Here is a 27,949-nt window from a genome sequence, read left to right as displayed (position 1 = left end):
TTAGTTGTTGAGTTTTATTGAAATAGTTTTTCAGAATGATTTTTCAGCTTCAAACCGACGGCCACTTGATTTCTGTTGATAGCGCCTCTCTGACGTGCTATTATGTGAATTTTCCTTCTGCGGATTGTGTGATCCAGTCATTGGCTCTGGATACTTGCCTGGTGCCAACTACTTGGTAAGGTCTGTGGTGTTTTCATTACATACCCAAACCAAACCCATAGTTGTCAATTTGATTCTGACACAGCAACTTTATAGGACAAAGTAGAACTGCCCCATAGGATTTCCAAGGAGCAGCGGGTAGGTTGGAACTGCCATCCTTTTGGTTTAGCAGCCAAGTTCTTAACCACGTTACTACCAGGGCTTCCCAAATGTCCATAATAATTATTTGGCCATAAAAAATGAAATATACATCCTACAATATGGATAAACCTTGGAAACATGCTGAGTGAAATAAGACACAAAAAGTCATACTATCTAATTTTTATATGCAATACCCAAAATAGGGAAGGTCAGACTGAAAATAGTGGTTACAAGGGGGTGGGGAGGAGAGAATGAGGACTGATAACATAAGCTCTAAATTAACCTAATTATACTTTAGCAGCAAAGTTAAGACTGTACTTACTACATAAGTTATCTAGACAGACAATAGTTTGTGAGTTTCTCAACCTCAGTACTAGGGACATTTTGGGTCAGAAATTCTGTCGTGGGGGGCTATCCTGTGCGTCATGATGAGCGGTATCACTGGCCTCAACTAAATGTCAGTAGCACACCCCCACCCAGTTAATGACAACCCAGAATGTCTCCAGATAATGCCAGATGTCCCCAGGGATGGGGGACAAAATCTCCAGATAGACTTTTGTATGAGTTTTCTCTTAAGACAAAGAATACTTAGAAGCTTATGATCTTAACCTAAAAGCTACAGCATATTTGTTTTGATATACAGAAAATTTAAAGGCTGAGCTTAAGTCACCAACTTCAAAATGTATCCTCAGTATCCCTGGGTGGTTTGGGATGTTTAGGGGACAAGGGGATACACTAATGCCAATACCAAGTATGAACTCCTAGGAATTTAAACTCTTTAAAGAAGGAATCTGGAGCCCTGTTGGCACAGCAGTTTAAGAGTTCAGCTGCTAACCAAAAGGTCAGCGGTTTGAATCCACCAGCAACTCCTTGGAGACTCTATGGGGCAGTTCTACTCTGTCCTACAGAGTCACTGAGTCAGAATCAACTTGATGGCAACAGGTTTGGTTTTGTTCTGGTTTAAAGGGATTACCTATTAGTGCCGCTAACACTAAAAAAATTTCAAGCGGTATTTGACACTGTTTTTTGCTCAAGGAAGGAGTCCTGGTGACGAAGTGGTTAAGAGCTCAGCTGCTAACCAAAAGCCGGGTTCCAGCCTACCAGCCTCCTCCACCGGAGAAAGATGAGGCAGTCTGCTTCTGTAAAGATGACAGCCTTGGAAACCCCATGACGCAGTTCTGCTCCATTCTATAGGGTAGCCATGAGTTGGAATCCACTTGATGGCAACTGTTTTTTTTTTTTTCCCCCAAAGAGCCCTGTTATTGCAACGGTTAAACACTTGGCCAATAACCAAAAGGTTGGTGGTGTGAACCCCACTCAGTAGCTCCAGAAAAGACCTGATGGTCTGCTTCCATAAAGAGTATGGCCTAGAAAACCCTATGGGGCAGTCCTACTCTGTCACGGTAGGTCACTGCGTTTCAGAAACGGACTCCACTGCACCTGAGAACATTTTGCCCGTGAAGCTCAATTCCCGTAGGACTGACTGCACACTACTTCTAACTAAAGCATACGCTTGGAGGATGTTCAATTGTGATCGTGGCACTCAGTGGTACACCAATGGTGTACAGTCCCTTTTATTACACTGCTGCTGTTCCACTCCAGGGTTTCTAGCTGGAGGCTTAAATAAGGTCCGCTTCTGTAGCACTGACGGTGTTTTCTAATGCACAGTAACACTCGGTGGAGCAACTTGAGTACTTCTGACCAGAGTGCTGTAATCTTGAATGCTTACCCCTTCAGTAAAACAAAACTAGTTGCTCTATAATGAAACAAGATGTTGTCATTTTTTAATATAATTTTAAAATCCTGGATCCCAAGAAGTCTTGCTTGGAACTTCTTTTTCTTCGTAACAAACCATCTCATCTCCCACTTTAAATTCTATATTTTCTTCATCCAAACTGAGACCACAGTCCATTCCAGTTTTGATGACTGAAACATCATCCTTATGGTGTTTCAGTGAGGTTAATGAACCTTAAAAAAAAAAAAAATTGAAGAAATTTAAGGTTCATGTATTCAACAAATATTGAGCACCTATTAAGACTGACAAGGAATTGATGCAGTTGAATTCTGGTGTTGGCAAAGGGTATCGAATATACCACGGGCTGCCAAAAAGAATGAACAAATCTGTCTCAGAAGAAGGACAGGAGAATGCTCCCTGGAAGCAAGGATGGCAAGACTTTATCTCACAGACCATGGACATGTTACCAGGAGGGACCAGTCCCTGGAGGAGGACGTCATGCTTGGTAAAGTACAGGGTCAGCGAAAAAGAGGAAGACACTTAACGCTAAGTGCTACGTAGTCTGTATCACACCAAGGAAGATTACGCTGGAATCCTTACAAATTTTACAAAATCATACATTCAAGTCACCAAATAAAATGCTTTTGAAGAATAACGTTTTCGAAACCTAAATACAATGAACTGCACATCATCAGATACTAGGGAATCAGGTGCCATCGAGTCGGCTCCGACTCAGCAACCCTATGTAGAAAGGGATGAAACACTGCCTGGTCCTGCCCCATCCTCACAGTCATGCGTGAGCCCACTGCTGCAGCCACTGTGTCAATCCATCTCGCTGAGGGTCTTCCTCTTTTTCGCTGACCCTATACGAAGCACGATGTCCTTCTCCAGGGACTGGTCCCTCCTGATTATAGATCTTAACAAACAGTTCTAACAATATAAATTAAAAAAATATTAAAGGATGAGACTAAATACCAAAGAAAACCGAAGTTTACTGTAAACAAAATTTGGCTTGATGCAAAAGATACCAAATCTCCCATTCCAAAAGTAAGACTTTCTGCAGAGGACGGGCTTGTACGCAGGACTTGAAGAATGGCAAAAACTAAGATAAAAGACAAGATGTTGTAGGCAAAGAAGTAAGCAAGTATACTACCAAGTGTTTGGAAGACAGGGCTGGAATGGTAGTTTGAAGACAATTTAAAAAGGTCTAGAAAATCAGACTGGGGATGTGATGATCCCGGAGGAGTCATCGGCATTAGTAAGGGAGGGAGCCCACTGAGACCAGGAATGATTATGGGAGTGGAAGACAGAGTTCAGATGCTAACAGAATCCTCAGGTTTTGGTGACTGGATATGATACATCCAGAAGAGGAGGTGGTTCAGGCTCCCAGGCTGGGGACACCCGTGCGATCTCCAGCTACCTCTCCAGATAGGGAGGATAGTAAGGAAGAGTAGGTTTGGGAATGAGGAGGGAAGATGGACAGAGGCTGGGTGGGTACAGGATCAGCAGAGGACTATGAGAAGGTATCAAAGTACAAGGATTTTTTCATGTATCACTGCGGCCGAGACGGGGATGGTAAGTAACGTCAAAATTATAGAGAAACGGATTCTGATTTTGCTTACCCTTCCAAATAACATGTCCGTTACGGATTAATTTAAATTTCTGTTTTTTCTCTAATTGTCCCTTTTGGACTCTGCAGCCAGCCACAGGAACCTTTTTCTTCCCTTCTGTCACAGAGAAGGTAGCTAGTATGGAAGCCTCACCTTCAGAAAGAAGAGAACATTAAATGTACAGAAAACTGAAGATGCCGAGAAATACAGGACTTCTGACAATCTGAAGTGCAAGAATTAACGGTGCATATAACAATGACAAAAAAACAGTGGCTGCTGAGGTTATGGATGTACAACCAAACACCTCGTGGGGTCTGGCTCCTTGGCTTGGAGGTTTAGGGTCATGGTTTCATTGGGACGCCTCGGTTAATTGGCCTAATACTGTGTTTAGTGCTTCTGTTCTACCTCTTAGTTGGTTGCATAGTGCCTGGGGTCTTAAAAGCTTGCAAGCCGCCATCCAAGGTACAATAATTCATCTCTCTTCGCCTGGAGCAACAGAGGAAGGAGAGTTAGGAATAGGAGGCGGAAATGGAATGTGAGGCTAACTGCCTCCATGAACAACTGCCTCCTTTGCCTGATACCAGAAGAGATGGATGGTACCCGGCTATCATTACTGAACATTTTGATCAAAGATTCTATAAAAGAATAAAAAAGGGGGGAAAATGCAAAGCAGAATTTCAAATTCTCATGGAATCCAGATTTTCTGGAGCCACGGGTGCTGGATAAACTCCCGAAGCTATTGGCCTGAGATAATCTTTAAATCTGAAACCAAAAATATCCCCTGAAATATTATCAAAACCAAACAATAGTTTAGCTTTACTAGTAAAAAAATGTCTGCCTTGAGCATTGTGCTCTTTTAAGAACTATCTATATGGGATCAAAGTGATAACAGCAACTCCACAGATTAGACAGGAAACTCAGGGGACAGTGAGTTTATGTTAACGTGGGAGGAAAAGCTCAGAAAAGGAGGGTGAGAGTGGTTGCACAACTCAATGTCACTGAATTGTACATTTGGAAACAACTGAATTGGCTTGTTTTGCTGTATATATTCTCAACAATAAAAATGAACAAAATTTTTAAAAATGTAATTTTAAAAACCAGGAAAAAAAAAAGAAAGGAAATTTAGGGGGCAGTGAGTTTGTATTAATAGGGGTGCCAACAACTCAGAAAAGGTGTGTGGAAATGGTTGCACAATACGAAGAACATAACCTTCGTCACTGAATTGCACGTGTAGGAACTGTTGAATTGGTATACGTTCTGCTGTGTATATTCTCAACAACAACAAAGTATTAAAAAAAAGAAAGGTGTAAGAAAAATACAAATGTATGCATAGAAAGGAAGAAGTGCTGGTTTCTTTGACTCTGCCAACTTTATCTTCCTGACCGATACTAGGAATAAAAACTTATGAAACTCCTTTGGTATTCTTGGAAAAGAAAATAATCACAAAAATACACATTTACCATCTACACGCACATTTACCAAAAGAGTGAACAACAACAACAAAATGCAGCTCACTTCTTTGGCTGAACAAAATACACGATGATAACAGTTGACGACAGTAAGTACAATTCCTGTCTGCTCCATGAGAATCCAGTTTTCAGTACTCCCACTTTCCAGAGTAGATCATCTCTCATTCATTACCTGGTTTATTATTTACCTCACCACTGGTAATTTACACCCACTTAAGAGTACTAATTCTGGGAACCAGCTTAGTTTTTCCACTAAAAATTATCTGAAGTTCCAACAGTGCAATGATACCATATACTATAATGTTCCAGTTCTCTGGGTCAAGTGTTATTTGGCTGGTGCTCGCTCACTCCCAGAAATGGTCACCTCATAGCTCTCCGTGCAGATCTCCGTAGGGTCATGTTTAGCAGGGCAGAAAAGGACTGTAACTAAACCTGTAGGGGACCAAAAATGCAAACGCCGAATCTCACCATGAGGGGACAACAGACAAATCCAAATTAAGGGACGCTGTACAAAGCCACCGACCTATACTCTGAAAATGTCAAGGTCAAAAAGACAAAGGTCGTGGAACTGTTCCAGGTTAAGTGAGAGTAGAGACATGGCGACTTACATCCATGATCCTGGGCCCGGAGAAACATATATACCTTTAAAGACTGTTACTGGGACGATGAACAAAATCTGAATATGGACTGCAGGTTAGAGAGTAACCCACTGCTGCTGAGTGGGTTCCAACTCACAGCGACCCTACAGGACAGAGTAGAAATGCCCCACGGGGTTTCCAAGGAGTAGCTGGTGGATTCAAACTCCCAACTTTTTGATTGGCAGCCGAGCTCTTAACCACTGTGCCATCAGGTCTCCCAAATATTGTATAAACGTTCAGCTTCCTGAGTTTAACCACTGCTCTGTGGTTCTAGAGGAGAATATCCTTGTTCTCGGGAAATACAAGCATTTAGAGGCAAACAGGCACAAAATCTCAAAATCAAACTTGTTGCTATCGAGTCGATTCCACCCACAGCAACCCTATCGGACAGAGTAGAACTGTCCCATAGGGTTTCCAAGGAGTGGCTGGTAGATTCGAGCTGCCAGTCTTTTGGTTAGCAGCTGAGCCCTTAACCCTTAACCTTAAGGTTAATCCCTAACCTTAAGCCCTGGTGGCACTCCCAATGTCTCAAATTGACTCTCAAATAATTCAGGAGGGGGGATATATATATATATATATATTTATATATGTTGTCTGTTACATATATATATAGGGGAATAACGCAAATGGAGCAAAACTGTAAATAAATGCCAAATTGGGTAAAGGGTATATGGGAGCCCTTTGTACTTTTCTTGCAATTTTCTGTAAGCTTTAAACCATTAATACAAAATGTTTTAAAAATCTGCTGGGATGAAAAGAACAGATAAGATGATTCAATCAAATTTAAATAAATTTAGCCTTTAACCTGGCCAAGAAATACGCTAGAAAGAATATTTTAAGATATTTACTATTTGAACTTTGTTCTCACAGTTTTCTCTGCCGTGGCTCCTTCCATGGACTTGCATATAACCTACTGTGCTCCTATCCCATCTAACTTGTATCCCAATCAGCTGTTCCTCTCTGTCTCCAAAGCGAGAACCTGAGGGCAAGCTCGTACTGCCCTTGTATCCTCGGGGCCTGAGCACAGCGTTGCCAAGGACAGGTGTTCGTCATACATTATTGAGTCACACTGAATTCTCACCTATGGTAGTTGTTTTTTCTCAGTCACAGGATATGAAACAGGAAAACACCTGATAGAAGAGTGAATTACATCCTCCTTAAACTTTGCTTTCAAGTGTTATGTACAATGTTTCAAAGTAACATGCAGCGAACACTCACCTACTGGGTGTTCTTCCATCCTGTAGGGAAGTCTGCTGCTCAGTTCTTCCTGCAAATCTCCAATAAGATGGTAAACGACTTTGTGAAGTTTAATCTTCACTCCTTTTTTTGCAGCTGACTGCTGGATAACATTGCCCGCATTCACGTTGAAGCCATATACGATGCCTGGCAAGCAGAAATCAAATCAGTAAAGTAGCACAAATAGTGTACTGTAACCATTTGTCTTTCAAGCAGAAACTCAAGTCTGGTTTTCTTTCCTTTCTATGTAAATGAAAAGCAATTGGGGAGGATGAGAAATTCTATACACTTCTTTTTTCTCATGAAAACTAGTACACTTTAAAATGAATGAAAGTGAGAATTCCATAAATTTTATAAATTGTGGCTTTTTTAATAAGGAAATTTCTTTATGATCTTAAATCCATTCAGGAAATATTATTTTAAGTGCCCTAATTTAAAAGCCAGTATGCTATGAGTTGGTTTGGGTTTTTTTTTTTTATGTTATGAGTTGGAATTTACTCGATGGCAATGGGTTTGATTTCTTTTTGGTATGCTACACAAACACTTTACCCAAAAAAAAAAACAACCAACCAACCAAATCCATTGCCGTCAAGTTGATTCTGACTCATAGCAACCCTATAGGACACGGTAGAACTGCCTCATAGGGTTTCCAAGGAGTGGCTGGTGGATTTGAACTGTTGACCTTTACATTAGCAGTTGAGCTTTTAACCACTATGCCACCAGGGCTCCTTATAAATGCCTTATGGGGTAGAAAAAAAAGTAAAACACACTGGCCTTACACAAAATAAACAAAAAAAACCCCAGCCTAATCAACAGAAAAACACAACCCTGAAAAGCAAAATCTTCAAAGTGTTATCGTTAAGAAATCACTCAGCCCACCGTCGACCTTACACAGTGCAGTGCTACTCCAGTCACGGGTAACGAACACCTGGAATTCATCGGCACCACTGAAAACGCCTTCTTGGCGGCACAGATGACACCTAGTTCTCACCAGGTCAGGTTACTGAAGTGTCTCCTTCCTAAGCGACTGAGCAACAACAACAAACAACCCGCTGCCCGACTCACAGCAACCCTATAGGACAGAACAGAACAGCCCCACAGGGGTTCCAAGGAACAGCTGGTGGATTCGAACTGCGGACCTTTCAGTTAGCAGCCGAGCTCTTAGGCATTGTGCCACCGATGCTTGTGTGTCACTGGGTATTAGACCTCGTTACAGTGATAGTCACGAGTTCCCCTTCTGTGTATGGTTAAGTTTGACTAATAAAGACGGTCCCTCTGCCTTCTAGGCTTTATTTAAAGCTAAAAGGAACTTCTGATCAAAGAAAGATGTGATTTGTAAAATTATTAATAAGAACAGATAGCCATAAGTGAAAGACAAAGGAAGGTTCTAAACAGCCTGGTTACAGTGTTAGAAGCATTCACACGTCCAATAGTGAACCGGCCCTGGGTCAGGGTTGGGGGTCGGGAGAAGGGGAAAGTGAACACTAGTGGTGCCCACAAAGAAACACTATGGGGGCTTGAAACAGTTCCCCAAGTCTGCACTACAACAGCAACAAGTGGAGCTATGGCTGGCATACTGTACGTCCCCGGCAGCCTCAGTTGCCGGGTGGGATTCGACTACAGTGTGAAGAGAGAGGTTGACGGAGGTAAACGTCAGAGGGGACTAGCCCAGCAGCAGAAGACAGAAGCAAATGGTTCAGACAGCCATCTAGGAAACATAGCCAAACAAACTGAAAACAGAATCCTTACCGCCAAACATTTCGGCAAGGTTAACGTCATTTTCACTAATATCACCCACTCCGAAATGTACTAATTCTAGTTTACACTCATGAGAAGCATCGTAGGTATCCACAATGTCCAAAATGGCCTCAACAGACCCATCAACATCACCTGAAGAGGACAAAAGTTTCAAGGCATTAATGTTAAGAGGTAGGCATTAATAGATACAAAAATGACAATCTTTTTAAAGCCGTGATAAAATACCCACTAGCATCGAGTCAGTTCCAACCCACAGCGACCCCACAGAATTTCCGAGGCTGTGAATCGCTACGGAAGCAGACGGCCACATCTTTCTCCTGAGGAGCCACTGGTGGCTTCAACTTTTCAGTTAACAGTCGATTGCTTTAACCACTGCGCCACCAGGGCTCCTTATGATGGCAACGGCATTTCCTACTAAATTCACTTTTATTTAGGTTTAGCATTATAAATATCTGCTCAATAAAGCAGAATGAACCAAATGTACATTTACAATAAAATCATCAAGAAATATGTTTACTAAAAAAATCACCCCAAAATACTGAAATAGCTTTGGCTTCATTAAAGATTTGAACCAATTTTGAGTATAAATATATGTATTCCAAAAAAAGAAATATATTCCAGAAATGAGTTGTACAGTAAAATCCTTTCAAAAGTACCTTTAATAATTACGGAGAGGGTGTTTGAATCTCTTTCTGCTTTCTCTTTGGTCTTTAAGACTTTCTGTCGTTTTTTTTCTTGGTACTTTAAGAAGGACCTCTGCCTCCAGTGCACATCGCCGTACTTCTCCTGGTCTTTCCGACGCGCCTCTTGGTGTTCCTTTCGCATTTCTTCGATGGCTTTCAGGTCGTCTTTATTTTTCTCCTGCTCTTGCTCATACTTTCTCCAGTCGACAACTTCGCGGGCCCTCGTCTTTATTGGTGGCGGGGGGGGGGGAACCGGCGTTATTAAACAAGTAGCAGCCAAAAACTGCTGGGTTAATGGCTTTGGGTTTTCCCCCATTATGAAATTAGCCCAACTCACACATGAAACCACTAATTTTGGGGGCTTTGTGTATAATTGAAATTATTTAATTAAACAATTAGAATAAAATGTCAACGGCCAAATTCTAAAATGGCACCAGAGTCCTCTCCCAGCCCCTTCTGGACTAGAATTCTTTGTTAACATTCATATACTTCCTCAGTGTCACATTTTAGAGAGACATTCAAAATCATTACAGCATATCTAATACACAGGAATTACGCTGGATGTACCTCAGACTCTACTTCAAGAATGTCATCTCCTGCTGAAGGGAGGTCCCTCCAGCCCATAATTCCTACTGCCATGCTGGGACAGGCCTCAGTGACTGCTCTGCCGTTTTCATCCAACATTAAGCGTACTTTGGCCCAACACTGTCCAGCGACCAGAATCGAGCCTTTTCTCAAAGTTCCTCTTTGAATGATGGCTGTAGTGACAGGACTGAAATGGAAGTAAAAGAGTGTCTTTATTCTCGAGGTCAGAATCAGCATGTAACTGCATTTCTTCTGTAAAGCAAAGACAATGGAGTTTAAAAACAGACACATGTACAGACAGGGCTCATCACATCACTTCTCGATTTAAGCAGTTTTTCACACTAGGAAAACATTTCTCATAAGACTATGCTAAGGGAGCGTCCGGCAGGGAGAGTGTTGGGACAGAATCCCTCATTCCCTTTCTATGAGCAATTTATCATGCGCTGAAAAGACCTCTCTTGCTGATAAGAAGGGAAATTCCAGAAGAGAACACTACTCTAAGACCTTACTATATATAATATTAGTGGATACGGTCACAAAGGACTTAGAAACCTTTATGCAACAACTGGTATTCCATTCCAATTTTTGTTAGTCTGCGAGGTAACCAAAAGGTCGGCAGTTTGAATCCACTAGGTGCTCCTTGGAAACCCAATGGGGCAGTTCTACTCTGTCCTATAGGGTCCCTATGAGTCAGAACTAACTTCACAGCAATGGGTATGAGGTGTTGCCAACAGAGTCAAGTCAGTGAAAAAGAACTCAAACAAGTGCAGCTATTCAAGGCATCCAAATACAACTACGAGACGTATACAAAACAGTTGCTATGGTCTACTGACAATAACCACCATTTTTGTGCTCTGTGCGCTAGAATGACAAAGTACTTTTCAAAATAAATGCTTTGTTTATGGACGAACAATAACATGCAATAAAAACAATATGCCATTGTCATCAAGTCACAAAAACCACAGAACGTAAGTATTAAAAACCAAGAATTTTAAAGGTCCTACCCTCTTCCTTTATCTGTGAAAGATTCTATGACCTTTCCTTCCACTGGGCCGGTGGGGTCTGCTTTCAATTCTAACATCTCTGCCAGGGCAACTGTTGCTTCTGCCAAAGCCATCAGATTGTCACCCTTGAAAAACAACAAGTGTTGGCGTTACTGTAAATAGCCGGGTTAGAGAGCCAAAAAGTCCTTGACAGTTAGTACACTATTCTCTTCAAGCATTAAAATCATGAATTACCCATTTAAAAAGAAAGGAAAAAGAATCAGCAAGAAAACTTGCCCCACGGACAGATCTTGCAAAGAACAAGCGGCTATTTTTTAAAAGATGGGCGCCGGTGGTACTTACTAATTCTCTTACATAAACAGTGTTCCAGTTATTCTCTTTCTCTCAAATATGTATCTGCAACTTTGCTTTCTTCCTCTTACTTTCTTAATAATGCTACTTTATATCTGAAGGTCTATTCAATTGAACTAGCTTTCACATTTATTATCTCCTTTGATCCACTTCATCTTGTGAGGCAGTCCATCAAGTACTACTCACTCTTATTCAGTGAACAGGGAGAAAAAGCACTGAGTCTAAGCCACACTCCGCAACCACCCAGCTGCAAAGCCTTGAAAAATCATTTCACCTACCTGGCCCACCTTCCCCCAACTGCATCATGAAGGGGCTAGAAGAGAATGAAGAACACCAAAGACACGAGGTAATTATAAGCCCAAGAGACAGAAAGGGCCCCATAAATCAGAGACTACCTCAGCCTGAGACCAGAAGAACTAGATGGTGCCCTGACAGGGAACACAACAGAGAATCCCTGATGGAGCAGGAGAACAGCGGGATGCAGATCTCAAATTTTCGTAAAAAGACCAGACTTAATGGTCTGACTAAGCCTAGAAGGACCCCGGAGGTCATAGTCCCTGGACCTTCTGTTAGCCCAAGACTGGAACCATTCCCAAAGCCAACTCTTCAGACAGGGATTGGACCGGACTATAAGACAGAAAATGACACTGGTGAGGAGTGAGTTTCTTGGCTCAAGTAGACACATGAGACTATGTGGACAGCTCCTGTCTGGAGGGGAGATGAGAAGTCAGAAGGGGACAGAAGCTGGTTGAATGGACACGGGGAATACAGGGTGGAAAGAAGGAGTATGCTGACTCATTAGGGGGAGGGCAACTAGGAGTACATACCAAGGTGTATATAAATTTTTAGGTGAGAGACTAACTTGATTTGTAAACTTTCACTAAAAGCACAATTAAAAAAAAAAAAAAAAGTAGTCCTTCATCTCCATCTTATGCCATGGAAAAGAAGGTCTCAGGAGCGGCCATCTAAGATATTCCACTGGTCTCACCTCTTCGGGAGCAAGGGAGAATGCAGAAAACAGGGAAAGATTAGTCCAAAGGACTAATGGACCACATCTACCATGGCTTCCACCACAACTAAATGGTGCCCAGCTACCACCAACTGCTCCAACAAGAATCGCAACAGAGGTTCCCAGACAGAGCTGGAGAAAAACGGAGAACAAAATTCTAACTCACGAAAAAAGACCAGACATAATGGCCCAACAAAGACTGGAGACACCCTGAGAGTATGGCCCCCGGACACCCTTTTAGCTCAGTAATGACGTCACTCCGGAGGTTCACTCTTCATCCAAAGATTAGATAGGCCCATAAAACAAAATGAGAGTAAAGGGGCACACCAGCCCAGGGGCAAGGACTAGAAGGGAGGAGGGGACAGGAAAGCTGGTAATAGGGAACCCAGGGTTGAAAAAGGAGAGTGTTGACATGTTGTGGGGTTGTTAACCAATGTCATACAACAATGTGTGTACTAACTGCTTCATGAGAAACTAGTTTGTTCTGTAAACCTTCATCTAGAGTACAATTAAAAAAAAAAATCTCATTTTACTTACCTGACATTCTCCCCACCTTATCATTTTTTTAAAAAATAGTATTTTATTGTATTTTCAGGGAAAATTCACACAGCAAATTAGATTTCCAATTAACAATTTCTACACAATTTGTTCAGTGACACTTGTTACATTTTTCACAGTGTGTCAACTTTCTCATTACTTCTGTTCAGGCTGTCCCATTTCCGGAACTCCAGTCTCCCTGCCCTCTTACTTTCTCATCTTTGCCTTAGAGTAAACGTCAACTGGTCTCATATAGACAATTTTTTAAAGGAGCACAGTACTCATGGGCGATACTGTTTATTTTATGAGCCAATCTATTATTTACCTAAGAGATGACCTCATGGAATAGTTTCAGTTCAAAGTTAAAGATTATCTCAGGGTGACAGTCACGGGAAGCCCTCCAGTCTCAACAAGTCCAATAAGTCTGGACTTTTCAAGAATTTGAGTTCTGTTCCACATTCTTCTCCCGTTCTATCAGGATCCATCTACTGTGGCCCTGGTTAGAATGGCTGGTAGTGGTACCGAGCTCCATCTAGCTCTTCTGGTCGCAGGGTAAGTGAGGTCACGGTTCGTGCAGACTATTAGTCCTGTAGACTACTTTCTCCTCTGAGCCTTTGGTCTCCTTCTTTCTCTTTTACTCCAGATGCAGAGACCAACAGTTGTATCTCAGATGACGGCTTGCAAGCCTTTATGACCCCAGAAGCTACTCACCAAATAGGGTGTAGAACATAAACTTTACGTACTATATTATGCCAACTGACTGAGCTGTCCCATGAAACTACTGTCCGAAGCTTTCAGACACCATAAACCAGTCCTGTAAGGTGTTTTGTTAAGTCTAAAAAGTATCCAAGCCTGTGCCCCTTATGTGCTTTATTGTATACAAGAACACATATGGACGGCTATCCTATCATTTTTGCTTAAAACAGTCTTTAGCCTACTGTTTCCCTATTCCCAAATCATTCACTGTTTATTCTAAACATTCTGTGTCTCATAGTGAGAAAACCATTAGATTCAGACCTGATTCCCCACTGATCAGCCATGTGACCACGGACTGGTGACTGACCTTTCTGAGCCTAACTCCAAGTCTACCAACAAGGACAATGATCCCAGCGTTGCCTAGTACCCAGATAATCTTTAAATAACAACAAAAATCACGTATGTCAAAATGCTCTTCAAACATCACGCACTCGGGACATCAGGTATAAATAGCATTACCCCTGGAGCACATCCACCCGTGAGATGCCGTATTTACCTACCGTAAGAGCAGAGACGTGCACTGCTTGAACATCGCCTCCATAATCCTCACACACCACGTCATAAGCCAGCAGCTCCTTTTTCACTTTTTCAGGATCGGCCTCAGCTTTGTCACATTTGTTGATGGCAAGGACAATAGGAACTGAAAGACACAGATTTAGGAAGGGTGCAAATGCTGATGCCTTCCATCCCAGGTATTCACAGCCAAGGATGCCAACCTGTCCTCGCTCTCTTTACTCCACAGCCGTGCTCACCTACCGAAAGGTCCACAAGACCCACTTTACAGTCCCTCCACCCTACTCAGATCTCTGTATGTAAGGAGAGAATCCAGCTGTCAGGGGTTCAAAATGCAGTTACAAGCAGATACTGAATTAAGAACAGTCACCTAAGATCAAAAGAACAGCATTTTGGGTAGAGAAAGGCCTCTCCTTAAATGTGAAAGATCAGTAGCTACAATGGAGATACACCGCAGAGGAAAATCAAGGGAGGACCGTAATTGAGTATCACTAGATCATTCATGGAAACCCTGGTGCCGTAGTGGTTAAGTGCTACGGCTGCTAACCAAAAGGTCAGCAGTTCAAGTCCACCAGGCGCTCCCTGGAAACCCTATGGGGCAGTTCTATTCTGTCCTACCAGGGTCGCTATAAGCCGGAATCGACTCTTCAGCAACAGTGTTTTGTTTTGTTGTGTTTTTTATGGGTAAATCATTCATTTCTTTCCAGGAGCTATTAACTCATTAAAAAAAAAGTCTCATTCTAGGTTGAAACTGGGTATCATCACCACAAATTTTCTTTTAAAATTTACAATAGCTCTTTATTCACATAATAGCTCAGTAGTTGACACATTGTAGGCTCTCAATAAATGTTTCCTTAATGAATAAACCAAATAATCCTATAATCTACTTGACATTACTGGACATGCCTACTTCCTACAGATAGGAGATCACAAAAAATTACAGGAGGCAATTCTCCAGGTGAGTTTCAATGCCTATGCAATTTTCACAGATATCAAAGGGACTGAGCACGGATACAAAACAGCTGTGCAATCTACAATCTACTGATATGAAAAAGTACATTCCACTTTGATGAGCTGTAACTTAGTTGGGACCAAGAGAAGAGGGAAGAAAAGCATGGTACGATGAATTATCCTGTTTTGACCAGCTCTTCCATTTGCCATGTGTGCTCTTTGTCCATCAGGAACCTAGTGCATCCCACAAAGGCAGTTTTGAGGAGTTAAAAAGGAAAGAGAGTAACATTAGAAGGGAGAAGACCCGGATTTCAAAAACAGGCACACTGCAAATTAGCAATGTAACCTGGGAAAGTTATCACTGCTCTCTGGGTCTTAGTTTTCGTCTCTGTGAGATCAAAGAATTGGACTGCATCAGTGATTCCTAACCCTTTTTTCCCCTTCCCCACACACCTGCAGAATATGACACACTCTGTGGTTAAGAGCTCGGCTGCTAACCAGAAGGTCGGCAGTTCGAATCCACCAGCTGCTCCCTCGAAATCCTATGGGGCAGTTCTACTCTCGCCCTTAGGGTCACTATGAGTCAGAATTGACTCCACAGCAATGGGTTTAACAGGTCAGGTATATTTTCTCGAGATAACAGTATTTTCTCAGTAGAAGCAGGCCTAGGATCATGCCTGAATGTGTGTGTGTGTGTGTGTGTGTGTGTGTGACATTCGCTATTACAATTTTTAAATGTAAAATAAAGGAGGAGATGGTCAAATGACTTTCTAAAAGTTTCAATTCCATACATTTGATCAAATAACACATTTAAAGTAAATGAGAAGACAGTTTCTCTTTATAGAAGAGTTCCAGGTAAATGAAGAAGGATAACAGAATTAGAGCATCACCACTTTGCAACCCCTAATGAACTCAGGGGAAACCCTGGAGATGTAGTAGTTGAGACCTACGGCCGCTAACCAAAAGGTCGACAGTTAGAATCCACAAGGCACTTCTTGGAAACCCCGTGGGGCAGTTCTACCCTGTCCTATAGGGTCACTGTGAGTCGGAATCGACTCAACAGCAATGGGTGATGAATTTAGGTGGTGGGCATGTAGGGGCTCGTTGTTTTATTCTTCCTACTTTTATGTCTATTTACAATTTTCCACGATAAAATGTTTTTAAAAAGTTATTTGAGACTTCATATACTCACACCATACCAAGTAAGCGAAAGATACAGAAAGAACGGCACTGGTGGCCACAAACCCCACACTGAATCCCGCTACACCCCTCCAATTAGTTCTCTGTCTGCGGGAAAGTAATCTAACCACCTTCGAGCCTCACCTTTAAACCCAGTGCCGTGGAGTTGACTCTGACTCCTAGCGACCCTAGGGAATAGAACAGAACTGACCCCATAGGGTTTCTGAGGCTGTAAATCTTTATGGGAGCAGACTGCCACGTCTTTCTCCTCCTGAGCAGCTGGTGGGTTCAAACTGCTGACTTTTCGGTTAGCAGGCGAACACTTAACCACTGTGTCACCAGGACTCCTTTTAACAGGTATAATAATCTCAGGATTATCATGTCAAGTTGAGATGAGCTACATGCAAATGTCCCAGCTCCATGTAGCTCCTTAAAAAAAAATTTCCTTCCTAACACATGTAAGTCACCCCACGGTACCTTGAGCGTCTTTGGCGTGCTGAATAGATTCGACTGTTTGTTTCATTACTCCATCATCTGCCGCTACAACCAATATGACAATGTCCGTGACCTGAGCGCCCCTGGCCCTCATTGCTGAGAAGGCAGCATGTCCCGGAGTATCCAGAAAGGTGATCTTTTCTCCAGAAGGCAGAGAGACTGTGTAAACAGAGGTCCAGAAACACCAAGACTCGAATGTGTACTTTCTTAATACAAAAGAACGTAAGTGACACCATCAAATGTAACTGTTAATTCTTTAAAACAATTTTACTCCTTCTATTAACTTTAACGAAAACAATACAGATCATTTCACAATGAAAAGTGGTAGCAGACCAGTGAGACCTTAGAGTTTTTTCTTTTCATCTGATAGTCTCATATTAAAACTCTCCACATTCCTGGAATATATGGTAACTACCTTTTTTTTTTTTTACCTTCATAACTGTGCTAACGGCTGTCTGTTCTGGAGAGAGAAGACCTACAGCTGTGTAGGCCACCACCACCCTAGCAAACTGCAGCTGACAACTGCCCTGAGCCACACAAAAGCAATCCAGTGACAGCTGGTAGCTCAGGATTTAGAGTTCAACAGCTGTGGGTTTGAATCCTGGCTTCCCCACTTACAAACTATGTACCTTGGGCAACGTACCTAACCTCATGAAGCCTCAGCCTCCTCATTTGTGAGTAAGAATATTAATACCTACCTCATAATGTTGTGACAGTAAAAAAAAAAAAAAAAAAAAAAAACGAAGACAGAGCAGAACTGCCCTAAAGGGTTTCCAAGGAGTGGCTGGTGGACTTGAACTGCTGACCTTTTGGTTAGCAGCCTAGCTCTTAACCACTGTGCCACCAGGGCTCCAAGCATATGCTAAGAACTCAGTAAATGGTAGCTAGTACTATCATCAATATTATTACAACCTAGTGTTGGTTACATAAATTATATAATTACATATTTTATAAATATAATTAACAAATTAATGAAGAATTTTAGGCTCATCCAACCAAACTAAGAACGGGAACGTAATTTTCTTCTTACAGAAAGTACAAGATAACCTTCATGACCACCCACACTATACTTTACCCAACTAATGGCTTCAAGGTTTAGCTTTCCCTCTGACTTCGGGTTTGTACGCTTCGCATTATGACAACTGGTTTAAGAAAGCCCTAAGTGGGGGTTCCCAAACACACTGTAAGGTAATTTGCGTTCATACCAAGAAAGGCACCAATGTGCTGAGTGATGCCTCCAGCTTCCATTGCTGCCACTTGAGTTTTTCGCAGTTTGTCAAGTATCGTCGTTTTCCCATGATCGACGTGGCCCATTACAGTAACAACCGGGGACCTTGGGGTTAATAAAGTTGGATCTGCCTGGGGCCTACAATTAACAGCAAAGAAGTTTCATTTCTCAAATATCAAAAATACTTTATAGCCTGTGAATTGGTTTGCAGTTATTTCTGTGAGCTTCCATTAGCAGTAAAATCAGACATTCAGCTGTGACTAGACATGACACGTGACAGAACATACAATGATGGACCACCTGCAGTTGACATCTTCACAGCAACAAGCTATGAGTCATGTTTTAAATTTCAGAATCGACATACACACTCAGCAAGCTAAGGAACATAACTCTTAGAGTTTTATAATGACCTGAATACTTTGATGCTTTAAGTACCTTAAAAAAGAATTGATCCTACTACACTTACATATTATCTTAATTACAAAAGTAACTTTCCATTAAAAAAAAAAAACCAAACTCGCCGTCAGTCCATTCTGACTTGTAGTGACCTACAGGACAGAATAGAACTGCCCCATAGAGTTTCCGAGGAGCACCTGGTAGATTCGAACTGCTGACCTTTTGGTCAGCAGCTGAACTCTCAGCCACTAAGCCACCAGGGTTTCCTTCCATTAAAAAGAATGAATAAGATCACATGGTCTCCCTCCCCCAATAAATATAGTTAAGCTTTACCTTCTTACTGCATCTTTATTTTCTCTTACTTTGTCCTGTTTTAATTTGTTCCATTTTAACTTCATCCCTGCCTTCTTTATCACTTCTTTGATACAGGCTTCATCTAACTGAGAGTTTTCTTCTATTGAATCTATGTCGATATCAATGTTCAATAAAGCTTCATATACAAAATCTGGTTAGAATAAAATAAAACCTTATAGGATCGTAACTCAAATGCTCGAAAAAGTGAACTCTATTAATAAATGTCTATATAAACAGTACATTCAATGAAGAGAATGACTATATAGACCACCTGTTTTGCTAATATTAGTAGATCACAAAGAAGCTGAAAAGAAAAAAACTTTAAAATACGACGCATTTATGTTAAATGACATTTCTGCGTATTTATAAATATTTGAAAATAAGGATAGCTAAGAGGCAATAAAACACCTCCTGAACCATTAATAAAACATTAGACTGCATGTTGTATACATTTAGTACTCGGTACAATATATCAGTTTATTTCTTTGAAAACATGTAGTTACTTCTCACACTTATGCAAACACATATGTGCGATACTAAAATACCGTATGTATCGCTCAATACACACATGCACCCAATTTATTTATTTGTCTCTACGTTTATTTAACCCATTCCCATCGAGTCAACACCAACTCACAGTGACCCTAGAGGACAGAGGAGAACTGCCCCATAGGGTTTCCAAGGAGCAGGTGGTGGATTCAAACTGCCAACCTATTGGTTAGCAGCCGAGCTCTTCACCACTGTGCCACCAGGACTCCATGTGTCTACTTAGGGTGACCAGAAAGTCTTGAAACAGGAAAATATTGACTTAAAATTCTTATCTTCATTTTATTTACTGTGTTTTGTATCAATCTATCATATTTCCCTGTGGATGATAAGTAAATGTATCCACAATGACAGTAAGATCAACACTTTTATGTTTCCAGGCTTTCAGTCACCTTAAAATAAATACATGTGTAGAGATGACAGGAAAGAAAGACATCCTCAGAGAAGAAAAGCTTTCTGACTGACAAAGCAGCCTATCCAGTGGTGTGCTGGTGAATGTCTGACAACTAGTGTCCAAAAGAAAAACAAAACACAACAGAAAACCTGATCCGTCGTGTAAGTACTCCCACCCCGGCTGATTTCAGCCGCCAACGTGAAGCCACTGAACACAGACGGGAAGAAGCAGGAAGTGGTACACCGTTGTGTATGCAGTTCCACTACAGAGATACAACAGGCATAAATCATCTCAAGAACACAGATAACAGTAAAATGCAAGAAAATAATTAGGAAATGAAGACTTTCAATTAATATTCATTACCTTCTTTATAACTTAATTTTTATTACTGGCTGTGTTTAACAACCAGCTTGGAAAATTCCTTAAAATTTAACGACGCGGTGGTGTGAGCCAGCCCTAGCACACCACTGCTCATATTCCTTAATAATGCCAAAGAACCATTTCCCATACGTTCCACATCCTTACCCAAAACATTTTATAAGTGATACAATCCACATTTTCTATGTGACCATGCTCTCAGAAAACATTAAAACCCTTTCAGAATGTGAAAATTATAATGCGTGCAATGCTGTGCAGTCTGAAATAACGTCAGACATTCCCAGTGATCCAGTTCCTACTGTTTTCCCACACATCGTCGTAAAGTTCTGGGAGGCAGCTTATACCATGACGTGATCTTTTCCCGTCTCTCATAAATGTACATGGTGCGACATACTATTTTGTCTTTACCCAACACTTAATATTTACATGTGGTAAAGTGCTCAAGGCATTTCAAACAGAAATATTATATCAAGTTATTTTAAGTGACCCAGGAGAGGAAAAAAAAGTACTCACCTTGTTAAAAATAATGACCTTATGAGAGCTATCTTTAAGTCAGAAGAGATGTGAATATATTGAACAAGCTTCAAATAAACAACTTTTATTTCAATCACAGCAAATCGGTTCTGGGCTCACAGCACTGTTCCATGAGATGAAAATTATTAGTCTATTTACTTGGTGATATTAAGGAAATAATGTGGTTATATGTTTGGGTTTTTTTTTTTTTTGCTGTTGCTGTTATGTTTAAAAAGAAAAGAACGTATCTTTTAGAGATACATAGTGAAGCATTTTGGATTAAATGGTATATTAAAACAGTTGTCACTGGATTATGGGTACATTTCAGCTTATTATTCTATTCTCTCTACTTTTACATGTTCAAACATTGCTATTTCCAATAATAAAAAGTTTTAAAAATCAAGCCTATTGTTAATATTACTTACAAAATCCTATTGATACAGTTTGCCCTGGAAAAATTCTGAATGACAGGTCCATATCTACTTATTCTCTCAAAAGCATTCTAGTTATAAAATGATGGCAGAATGCAACTGCAAAAGTTTTAAAAATGCAAGATAGGGTGCTAATTTTCTACTCTTTGTGAGGACGTACGTACACAAAGAATGGTAATGATTCTGGGCAGGAAAGACACCTCCATCTCTCTCAGTTCAGTAACCATTCAGTAACCTCACCACTCATTAAAATTCTGCCTCTGCTGTAACTTACAAAACAGCAATGTTGAGAGATAACTTGGTCTGTGAATAAGAGCGTGGCTCTGGAGCCAGGCTCCATGGGTTCCAACCTCAGCTCCGCCACATACTAGCTGTGAAATCGTGGGTAATTATCTTACCTCTCTGTGTCTCAGTTTCTCGACCTCTAACCGGGGATACTAATCACCCCACCACTAGTGTGTTATGAGGCTTACATGGGTTAAAGCATGTAAGTGCTGTCCATGCTTACAGCTCAATAAATATCAGCTATTATTATTATTTTTTTAATATTATCATTAATTCTTTCTTTTTTTTCAAGAGTCTGCTTCCCTTGTCACTTTGTTTTAATAATAGGCTATTTTTCCTATACTGAATTTTCATGTCAGATTACAAAGAAAATTCACGTTTTGTCCCAGCAGTCCTAAATTGGTAACAAATGCATGAATAGCGTAATGAAAGAATAAAATAATGACACTGACATTCTCCATTTGTAAGTACAAACAGTACTATTAAAAGTCATGGCTATTACCGCAAATATGTATCTGCTGGCTTACAGATACCGTCAAAGTGAGCGGAAAAAAGACATCGGAAAACTACAGAAAAACAAAGGGGGAAAAATGACTATAAGAACAGTCCCTCAGTCCAAGAACATTCTTTGGGTTTATGCCAAGGGCCCAGAAAATTTCTGAGAAAAAAAGGTTAATTCAGATTTCAAAAATCTTTTTCACTTTCATTAAAAGCAAAATCTTGGAGAACTATATTCGGCAGAGTCAAGAAATAAATTAAAGTTTGTGACTGAGAATAAAAAATATTGGAACGACTTCGTATCTTTTTAAACTGTCAGTTTTCCTCCTTGAGAGCTTCCATTTCACAGCAAATAAGACACCAGGGCTTCTGCCTTCCAGTTTTCCTCGTGAAACTCTCTGCCTCACCTGCGTCTTTTCCCACTGCTCTGGCCAGCTCCTCAGGAGTCATTCCAATCCATACCTCCACCTTCTTTTCAGATTTTGTCAGAGATAACTGAGATTCCTGGGATCTCCCTTCCTATTAAATATTGTGTCAGAACACACCGAAAAAAAGGAAGAAAAAAGTTGAAGTGGAAACTTTAAACTTATTCCGGAATATCTACCACAACCACAGCTCCTGTTTCTATCATTGAACACTCCTTAAGTAGTCACATTTTTTAGATTTTTATTGTCCTTTAAGTGAAAGTTTACAAATAAAGTCAGTCTCTCATACAAAACCTTATATACACCTTGCTATATACTCCTAGTTGCTCTCCCCCTAATGAGACAGCACACTCCTTCTCCCCACTCTGTGTTTCCGTGTCCATTTAGCCAGCTTCTGTCCCCCTCAGCCTTCACATCTCCCCTCCAGACAGGAGCTGCCCACATAATCTCATGTGTCTACTTGATCCAAGAAGCCCACTCCTCACCAGTATCATTTTCTGTCTTACAGTCCAGTCCAATCCCTGTCTGAAGGGTTGGCTTTGGGAATGATTCCTGTCTTGGGCTAACAGAAGGTCTAGGGACCATGACCACCAGGGTCCTTCTAGTCTCAGTCAGACCATTAAGTCTGGTCTTTTTATGAGAACTTGGGGTCTGTATCCCACTGCTCTCCTGCTCCCTCAGGGGTTCTCTGTTGTGTTCCGTCAGGGCAGTTCTCAGTTAGTTACATCTTAAGACTAAAAAAACTCTCATCCTTAATTCACTGCTCATACACAGATATCCAAGGAATCAAATCCATCAGCATTACCAAACAACTCACCAGAATTTCTCTTCCTAACAAGACTGACTGTCTGGAGCACAGCAAGAAAGAATAAAGACTCCATAAAGATTCCTTAAATAACAAAACACTCAAAGTGGATTTCTACTCGTGGCTCTAGACACTTTCACCTCACACCAAAAACTCCAGTAACTATTGGAAATCCGTACCTACCTTCTTTGTTACTAGAGGCTTATATTGAGATAAAGCAGCCCCGATGATCATGTCTGTTCGCCAGGGCCAGGCGTGCAGCGGAGCCGTCCACGCTGGGTACCCTGAGGATGACACATGCCTCTGCAGCACCAATGTTCTTCTTTGAGCCAGGCTGCACAGCTGCCTACAAATAGTGTGAAATCGCAGCAGGCGCTCCAACTTTAGCATCTTCCAGTTCATGTTTCTCCTATTAAAAAACACTTTTAAAATAATTATTTCGGTTAATTTTTAAAAGCAATCAACAAATATCAATTGGGACATCTACTACATGCAAAAAGCACAGCGCCAAGTGCTAAAGTGGTAACGAGTAACACAGGGTCCTTGCCCTGAAAGAGCTCACAGTCTAGTTGGCAATGGGATTCCGGGCTAAGCATTCTCTGTTTGTTGTTAGGTGCCGATGAGTCAGTTCCAACTAGTGGTGACCCCATGTACGACAGAATGAAACACTGCCCAGTTCTGCACCTTCCTCACAATTATTGTTATGCTTGAGTCCACTGTCGCAGCCACTGTGTCAATCCATCTCGTTGAGGGTCTTCCTCTTTGTCGCTGACCTTCTATTTTACCGAGCATGGTGTCCTTCTCTGGGGACTGCTCCCTCCTAAAAATGTGTCCAAAGTACATGAGACTTTGGACACATTATTCTCTAGGTATTAGCTATTATTATTGTTATTACTATGATAGAACTGAAATACAACAGTAAGGTTTACAAAGAGTTCTTTTTTCACTCTTAAAATACCAACTAATCAAAGCACAACTAGAGTGATCTTTCTAAAATGCAAATCTGAACTCACCACTTTTCTGCTTAATACCCCAGTGGGTTCCCATTATCCCCAGGACAATGTACAGCTCCACAGCCACAGCAAGGCAGATAAAGATTCATTATATGCCCTCTGCTAACCTCTCATTTCATCTCCTGCCACACTTATTTCCCCACTCTCACCACCCAAGCTTTTGCTATTTTAACTGTAATTTCCGATGGTTTGTCCTCTAATTCTGAACCTTTGCATATGTTCCCTCTACCTGGAATGTCTTTCTACCCTCAACTCTTTCCTTTTTCACAACCTGCTTTCCCAAAAATGACACTTTACGGTCGGTAAACGGCATCAAATGAATATGTGTTAAATAATGCCTTTTGAATATCACTCTTGGAATGAAACTGTACCGAAAGAAAGCTGTGACAGAGCTCAACAATAAGGTAGGGCTTTTCCTCCCTGAGTCCTCTATTTCTTCTGTTGTCAGTACTACCTTTCCATGGCTTTGCTGCCCAGTTTTTAAGGGCAGGAGTAACTAAAATAATGTGAGAAGCACACATTTAGCCCTCAGCAAACATCTCCTAAGCACCATGTGCCAGGCATTATACTTTATGTTTTGATTCAAAATTTAATAAGCCAGAGTCCACTCTTTAAAGTCTTCCAGTATAATGATTCGTGGGCACACCAGACATAGTGAGTGATTACAACCTAGGGGAGCATTTTCATTGCAATATATGTACAATTTTTTCTGTAAATTACTGAATCATTTTAAGAAATTTTATTTTCAATAGACAGTAAATTTCAAAAAAACACATACAGCCTTTTAGACTCTTCAATATAAACTTTCTTCTACTTACCACTCAGAAATAACCTTACTTAACATTTTAATATTTATCTTTTCAAGCCTTCTCTTTATGCTTTTTTCTTTATGCTTATATCGATTTTACTCACCAAAACGAAACCATATTTTCTAACTTTTTTCACTAAAGACTATATTGTGAGCATTGTTTTATATTATTAACCATTACTTTTTCAAAATTACTAAAAAAAAAAAAAAATCAAAATTATGGACTATTTCAAAGTGACTACATTAATCCACGTAAAACTATCACGAATAAAGTACTAACTATTAACATTGTCTTAATTTTTAAAACTATCTCATAATGTGGTATTTCTACAAATATGCTATGATTTTTTCCTGCTAGGTTTTTTTTTTTTTTTTTAATTGTTTAGAAATAATCATTATTTTATGTGCCCAAAGAAATTGAGGCTCTGGACAAGTGAGCTTTCCTGGATAAATGAACATTAAATTAACCAATCTTTCCAAAATGTATTTTACTCTCCCAATATATTGTTGTTGTTAGGTGCCGTCGAATCAGCTCTGCCTCATAGTGACTCTACGTAAGACAGAAGGAAACACTTCCCGGCCCTGCACCATCCTCACAACCATTGCTATACTACTTAAGCCCAGTGTTGCAGCCACTGTGTCAATCCACCTTGTTGAGGACCTTCCTCTTTTCCGCTACCCTGTACTCTGCCAAGCATGATGCCCTTCTCCAGGGACTGACTCCTCCTGGTAACATATCCAAAGTATGTGAGATGTAGTCTCGCCATTCTTGCTTCTAAGGAGCATTCTGGCTGTACTTCTTTCAAGACAGATTTGTTTGTTCTTTTGGCAGTCCATGGTTTATTCAATATTCTTCACCAACACCATAATTCAAAGCCATCAATGCTTCTTTGGTCTTCCTTATTCATCATCCAGCTTTCACATTCAACACCATGGCTTGGGTCAGGAGCACCTTAGTCTTAAGTGACATCTTTGCTTTTTAACACTTTTAAGAGGTCTTCTGCAGCAGTTTGCCCAATGCAACGTGTTGATTTCTTGACAGCTGCTTCCATGTCAAGGAGGGTAAATGAGGAGCCCTGGTAGCACAGTGGTTAAGCGCCTGGCTGCTAACTGAGTCAGCTGTTCAAACCCACCAGCTGCTCCGCAGGAGAAAGATGTGGCAGTTGTCTTCTGTAAAGATTTAGTGCTTTTGAAACCTTATCTGTCAGTTCTTCTCTGTCCTATAGGATTGCTATGAGTAGGAACTGACTCAACCACAATAAGTTTGCTTTTTTTTTGTTTTGACATAGTAAATAGAGTATACTGAATATTAAACAAAATAATAAGATAAAAAGATAACTGGATGGCCACAGTATCGTGTAGAAAGTACCTCACTAGGCACAAAAGGACCTTGGTTGGAGTCCCCGCTCTGACATATACCTGCTTGTGTTATCTTCACCGAGCAAGTCACTGGTTTCCTATGGGCCCCATTTTTCTGATCTCTGCAAAAAGGAAAGTAAAAGTGTTTGAATGTTTGTCCCTTCTACCACAAGACTATGAGGAGAAAATAAGATAAAGTTTATAATTTATTATCAGCTATTTTAAAGTGGCATCTAAAAGAATAAAACACTAGGAATAAATTTAACCAGGAAGGTGAAAGACTTATACATTAAAAAGCATAAAATGCTCCTGAAAGAAATTAAAGAAGACCCACATAAATGGAAGGACATTCCGTGTTCATGTTTTGGAAGGCTTAATATAAATAACAATCTCCAAATTCAATGCAATCCCCCTCAAAACTTCTTTGCAGAAATGGAAATCCTCAAATTTACATGGAATGGCAAGAAGCCCCAAATAGTCAAAGCAATCTTGAAAAGGAAAAATAGAGGTAACACTTCCTGATTTTGAAACATACTATAAAGCTAATCAAAACAGTAAAATGATAGACAATAGGACAGAACTGAGAACCCAGAAATAAACCCATACATCTATGGTCAACTGATTTTTGACAAAGGGGCTAAGTCCATTCAATGGGGAAAGAAGAATCTCTTTAATACATGGTGCTGTGAAAACTGGATTTCCACGTACAAAAGAATGAAGCAGAATCCGTACCTCACACCATATACAAAAACTAATTCAAAATGGATCAAGAACCTAAATGTGAGAACTAAAACTCTTATGAGAAAACACAGAGATACTGCTTTGGGATAGTTTTTAACAATGCAGTTGTAGATATGGCACCAACAGCAGGAGCAGCGAAAGACAAAATAGGTAAATGGGACCTCATGAAAATTAAAAACTTTTGTTCATCAAAATGCTATCAACAAAGTCAAGAGGCAGATTGGGAGAAAATTCTCGGGAGCCATACCTCTGATAAAGGTTTAATATCCAGAATAGATAAAGAACGCCTACAACTTAACAACAAAAAGACAAAAAACTCAATCAAAACATGGGCAAAATGACCAACAAGCACATGAAAAAATGCTCAGCATCATTATTCATTAAAATAAACCCAAACCCGTTGTCACTGGGTCAGTTCCGACTCATGGCTACTCCGTGTGTTACAGACCCCGGCCCCGTGTCCCCCCCGACCCCGGCCCCGTGTCCCCTCGCCGCTAGGACACTCTGGTCAGGGAACCCCGGAAGAAGGAGGCTGGAAAGCCGCGGCGGCGTCAGCGGAAGCGTCCGAACGTAAGCGCCGGAAGCTCCGTGACTTGTCCCCGCAGAAGCGGAGGTGATGTCCCCCTCCCCGCGCTCCAAGCCTGGGCCGCCCTGGGGACCCGCCCTCGGCGACACGCGGGGAGAGCAGCAGCCGGCCGCCCCGGGGAGAAGGAGCACGCTTTCCGGACGCCCACGCTGGGGTCCGGGCAGCGATGCACCGTGGAAAGGCTTCCGAATGCGGGCTGTTTATGCACCCACGAGATCTGTGCACGGACACTTCCGGCCAAAGCGCGGACGCCACCCAGGACGGCCGGAACTAGGGGACCCTACTAATTCGGCTCCTGCACAACGCCCCCGGGCGCGTCAGAGCCCACGCCGGGCGGAGACCACCTTCCGGAACCGGAGAACTGCCGGCCCGCCGGTCCG

At 41.2% G+C, this 27,949-nt stretch overlaps 1 protein-coding gene across 13 annotated transcripts; it reads right to left on the bottom strand.

Moving 5' to 3' along the window:
* On the bottom strand, positions 1-27,947 carry MTIF2 (mitochondrial translational initiation factor 2). Of its 13 annotated transcripts, none has more exons than XM_010597260.3 (16): positions 27,854-27,947; positions 27,231-27,276; positions 26,303-26,364; positions 23,246-23,484; positions 22,240-22,351; positions 18,767-18,938; positions 18,015-18,175; positions 16,792-16,968; positions 14,172-14,311; positions 11,019-11,143; positions 9,997-10,201; positions 9,403-9,655; positions 8,738-8,878; positions 6,971-7,135; positions 3,658-3,798; positions 1-2,268 (listed from the first exon to the last, which is right to left on the bottom strand). In XM_010597260.3, the coding sequence occupies exons 4-16, from the start codon at positions 23,462-23,464 to the stop codon at positions 2,096-2,098; spliced, it is 2,184 nt and encodes a 727-aa protein (XP_010595562.1). In that variant the 5' UTR covers positions 23,465-23,484; positions 26,303-26,364; positions 27,231-27,276; positions 27,854-27,947; the 3' UTR covers positions 1-2,095. The 13 variants fall into 13 exon arrangements, with proteins under 13 accessions (XP_010595562.1, XP_064133132.1, XP_064133135.1 ...); XM_064277062.1 differs by having other exon boundaries at positions 23,246-23,471; positions 27,782-27,897; XM_064277065.1 differs by lacking the exon at positions 27,854-27,947 and adding an exon at positions 27,778-27,833.
* Between the last annotated feature and the right edge of the window lie 2 nt (positions 27,948-27,949).

The sequence above is a fragment of the Loxodonta africana genome, chromosome 26 (genome assembly GCF_030014295.1).
Source record: "Loxodonta africana isolate mLoxAfr1 chromosome 26, mLoxAfr1.hap2, whole genome shotgun sequence".
In the NCBI taxonomy this organism is placed as follows: Eukaryota; Metazoa; Chordata; class Mammalia; order Proboscidea; family Elephantidae; genus Loxodonta; species Loxodonta africana.
This window is presented reverse-complemented; position numbering and strand designations above follow the sequence as displayed.

What these genes read in the sequence shown, in the direction of transcription:
- MTIF2 (XM_010597260.3), bottom strand. Translation starts at nt 23,464, where the DNA reads ATGAACTGGAAGATGCTAAAGTTGGAGCGCCTGCTGCGATTTCACACT. An exon ending in AGCCTCTAGTAACAAAGAAG is followed by an intron (nt 22,352 to 23,245) that starts GTAGGTACGGAT and finishes AATATTTAATAG; the next exon opens with GAAGGGAGATCCCAGGAATC. An exon ending in AGCAGTGGGAAAAGACGCAG is followed by an intron (nt 18,939 to 22,239) that starts GTGAGGCAGAGA and finishes TATTCTAACCAG; the next exon opens with ATTTTGTATATGAAGCTTTA.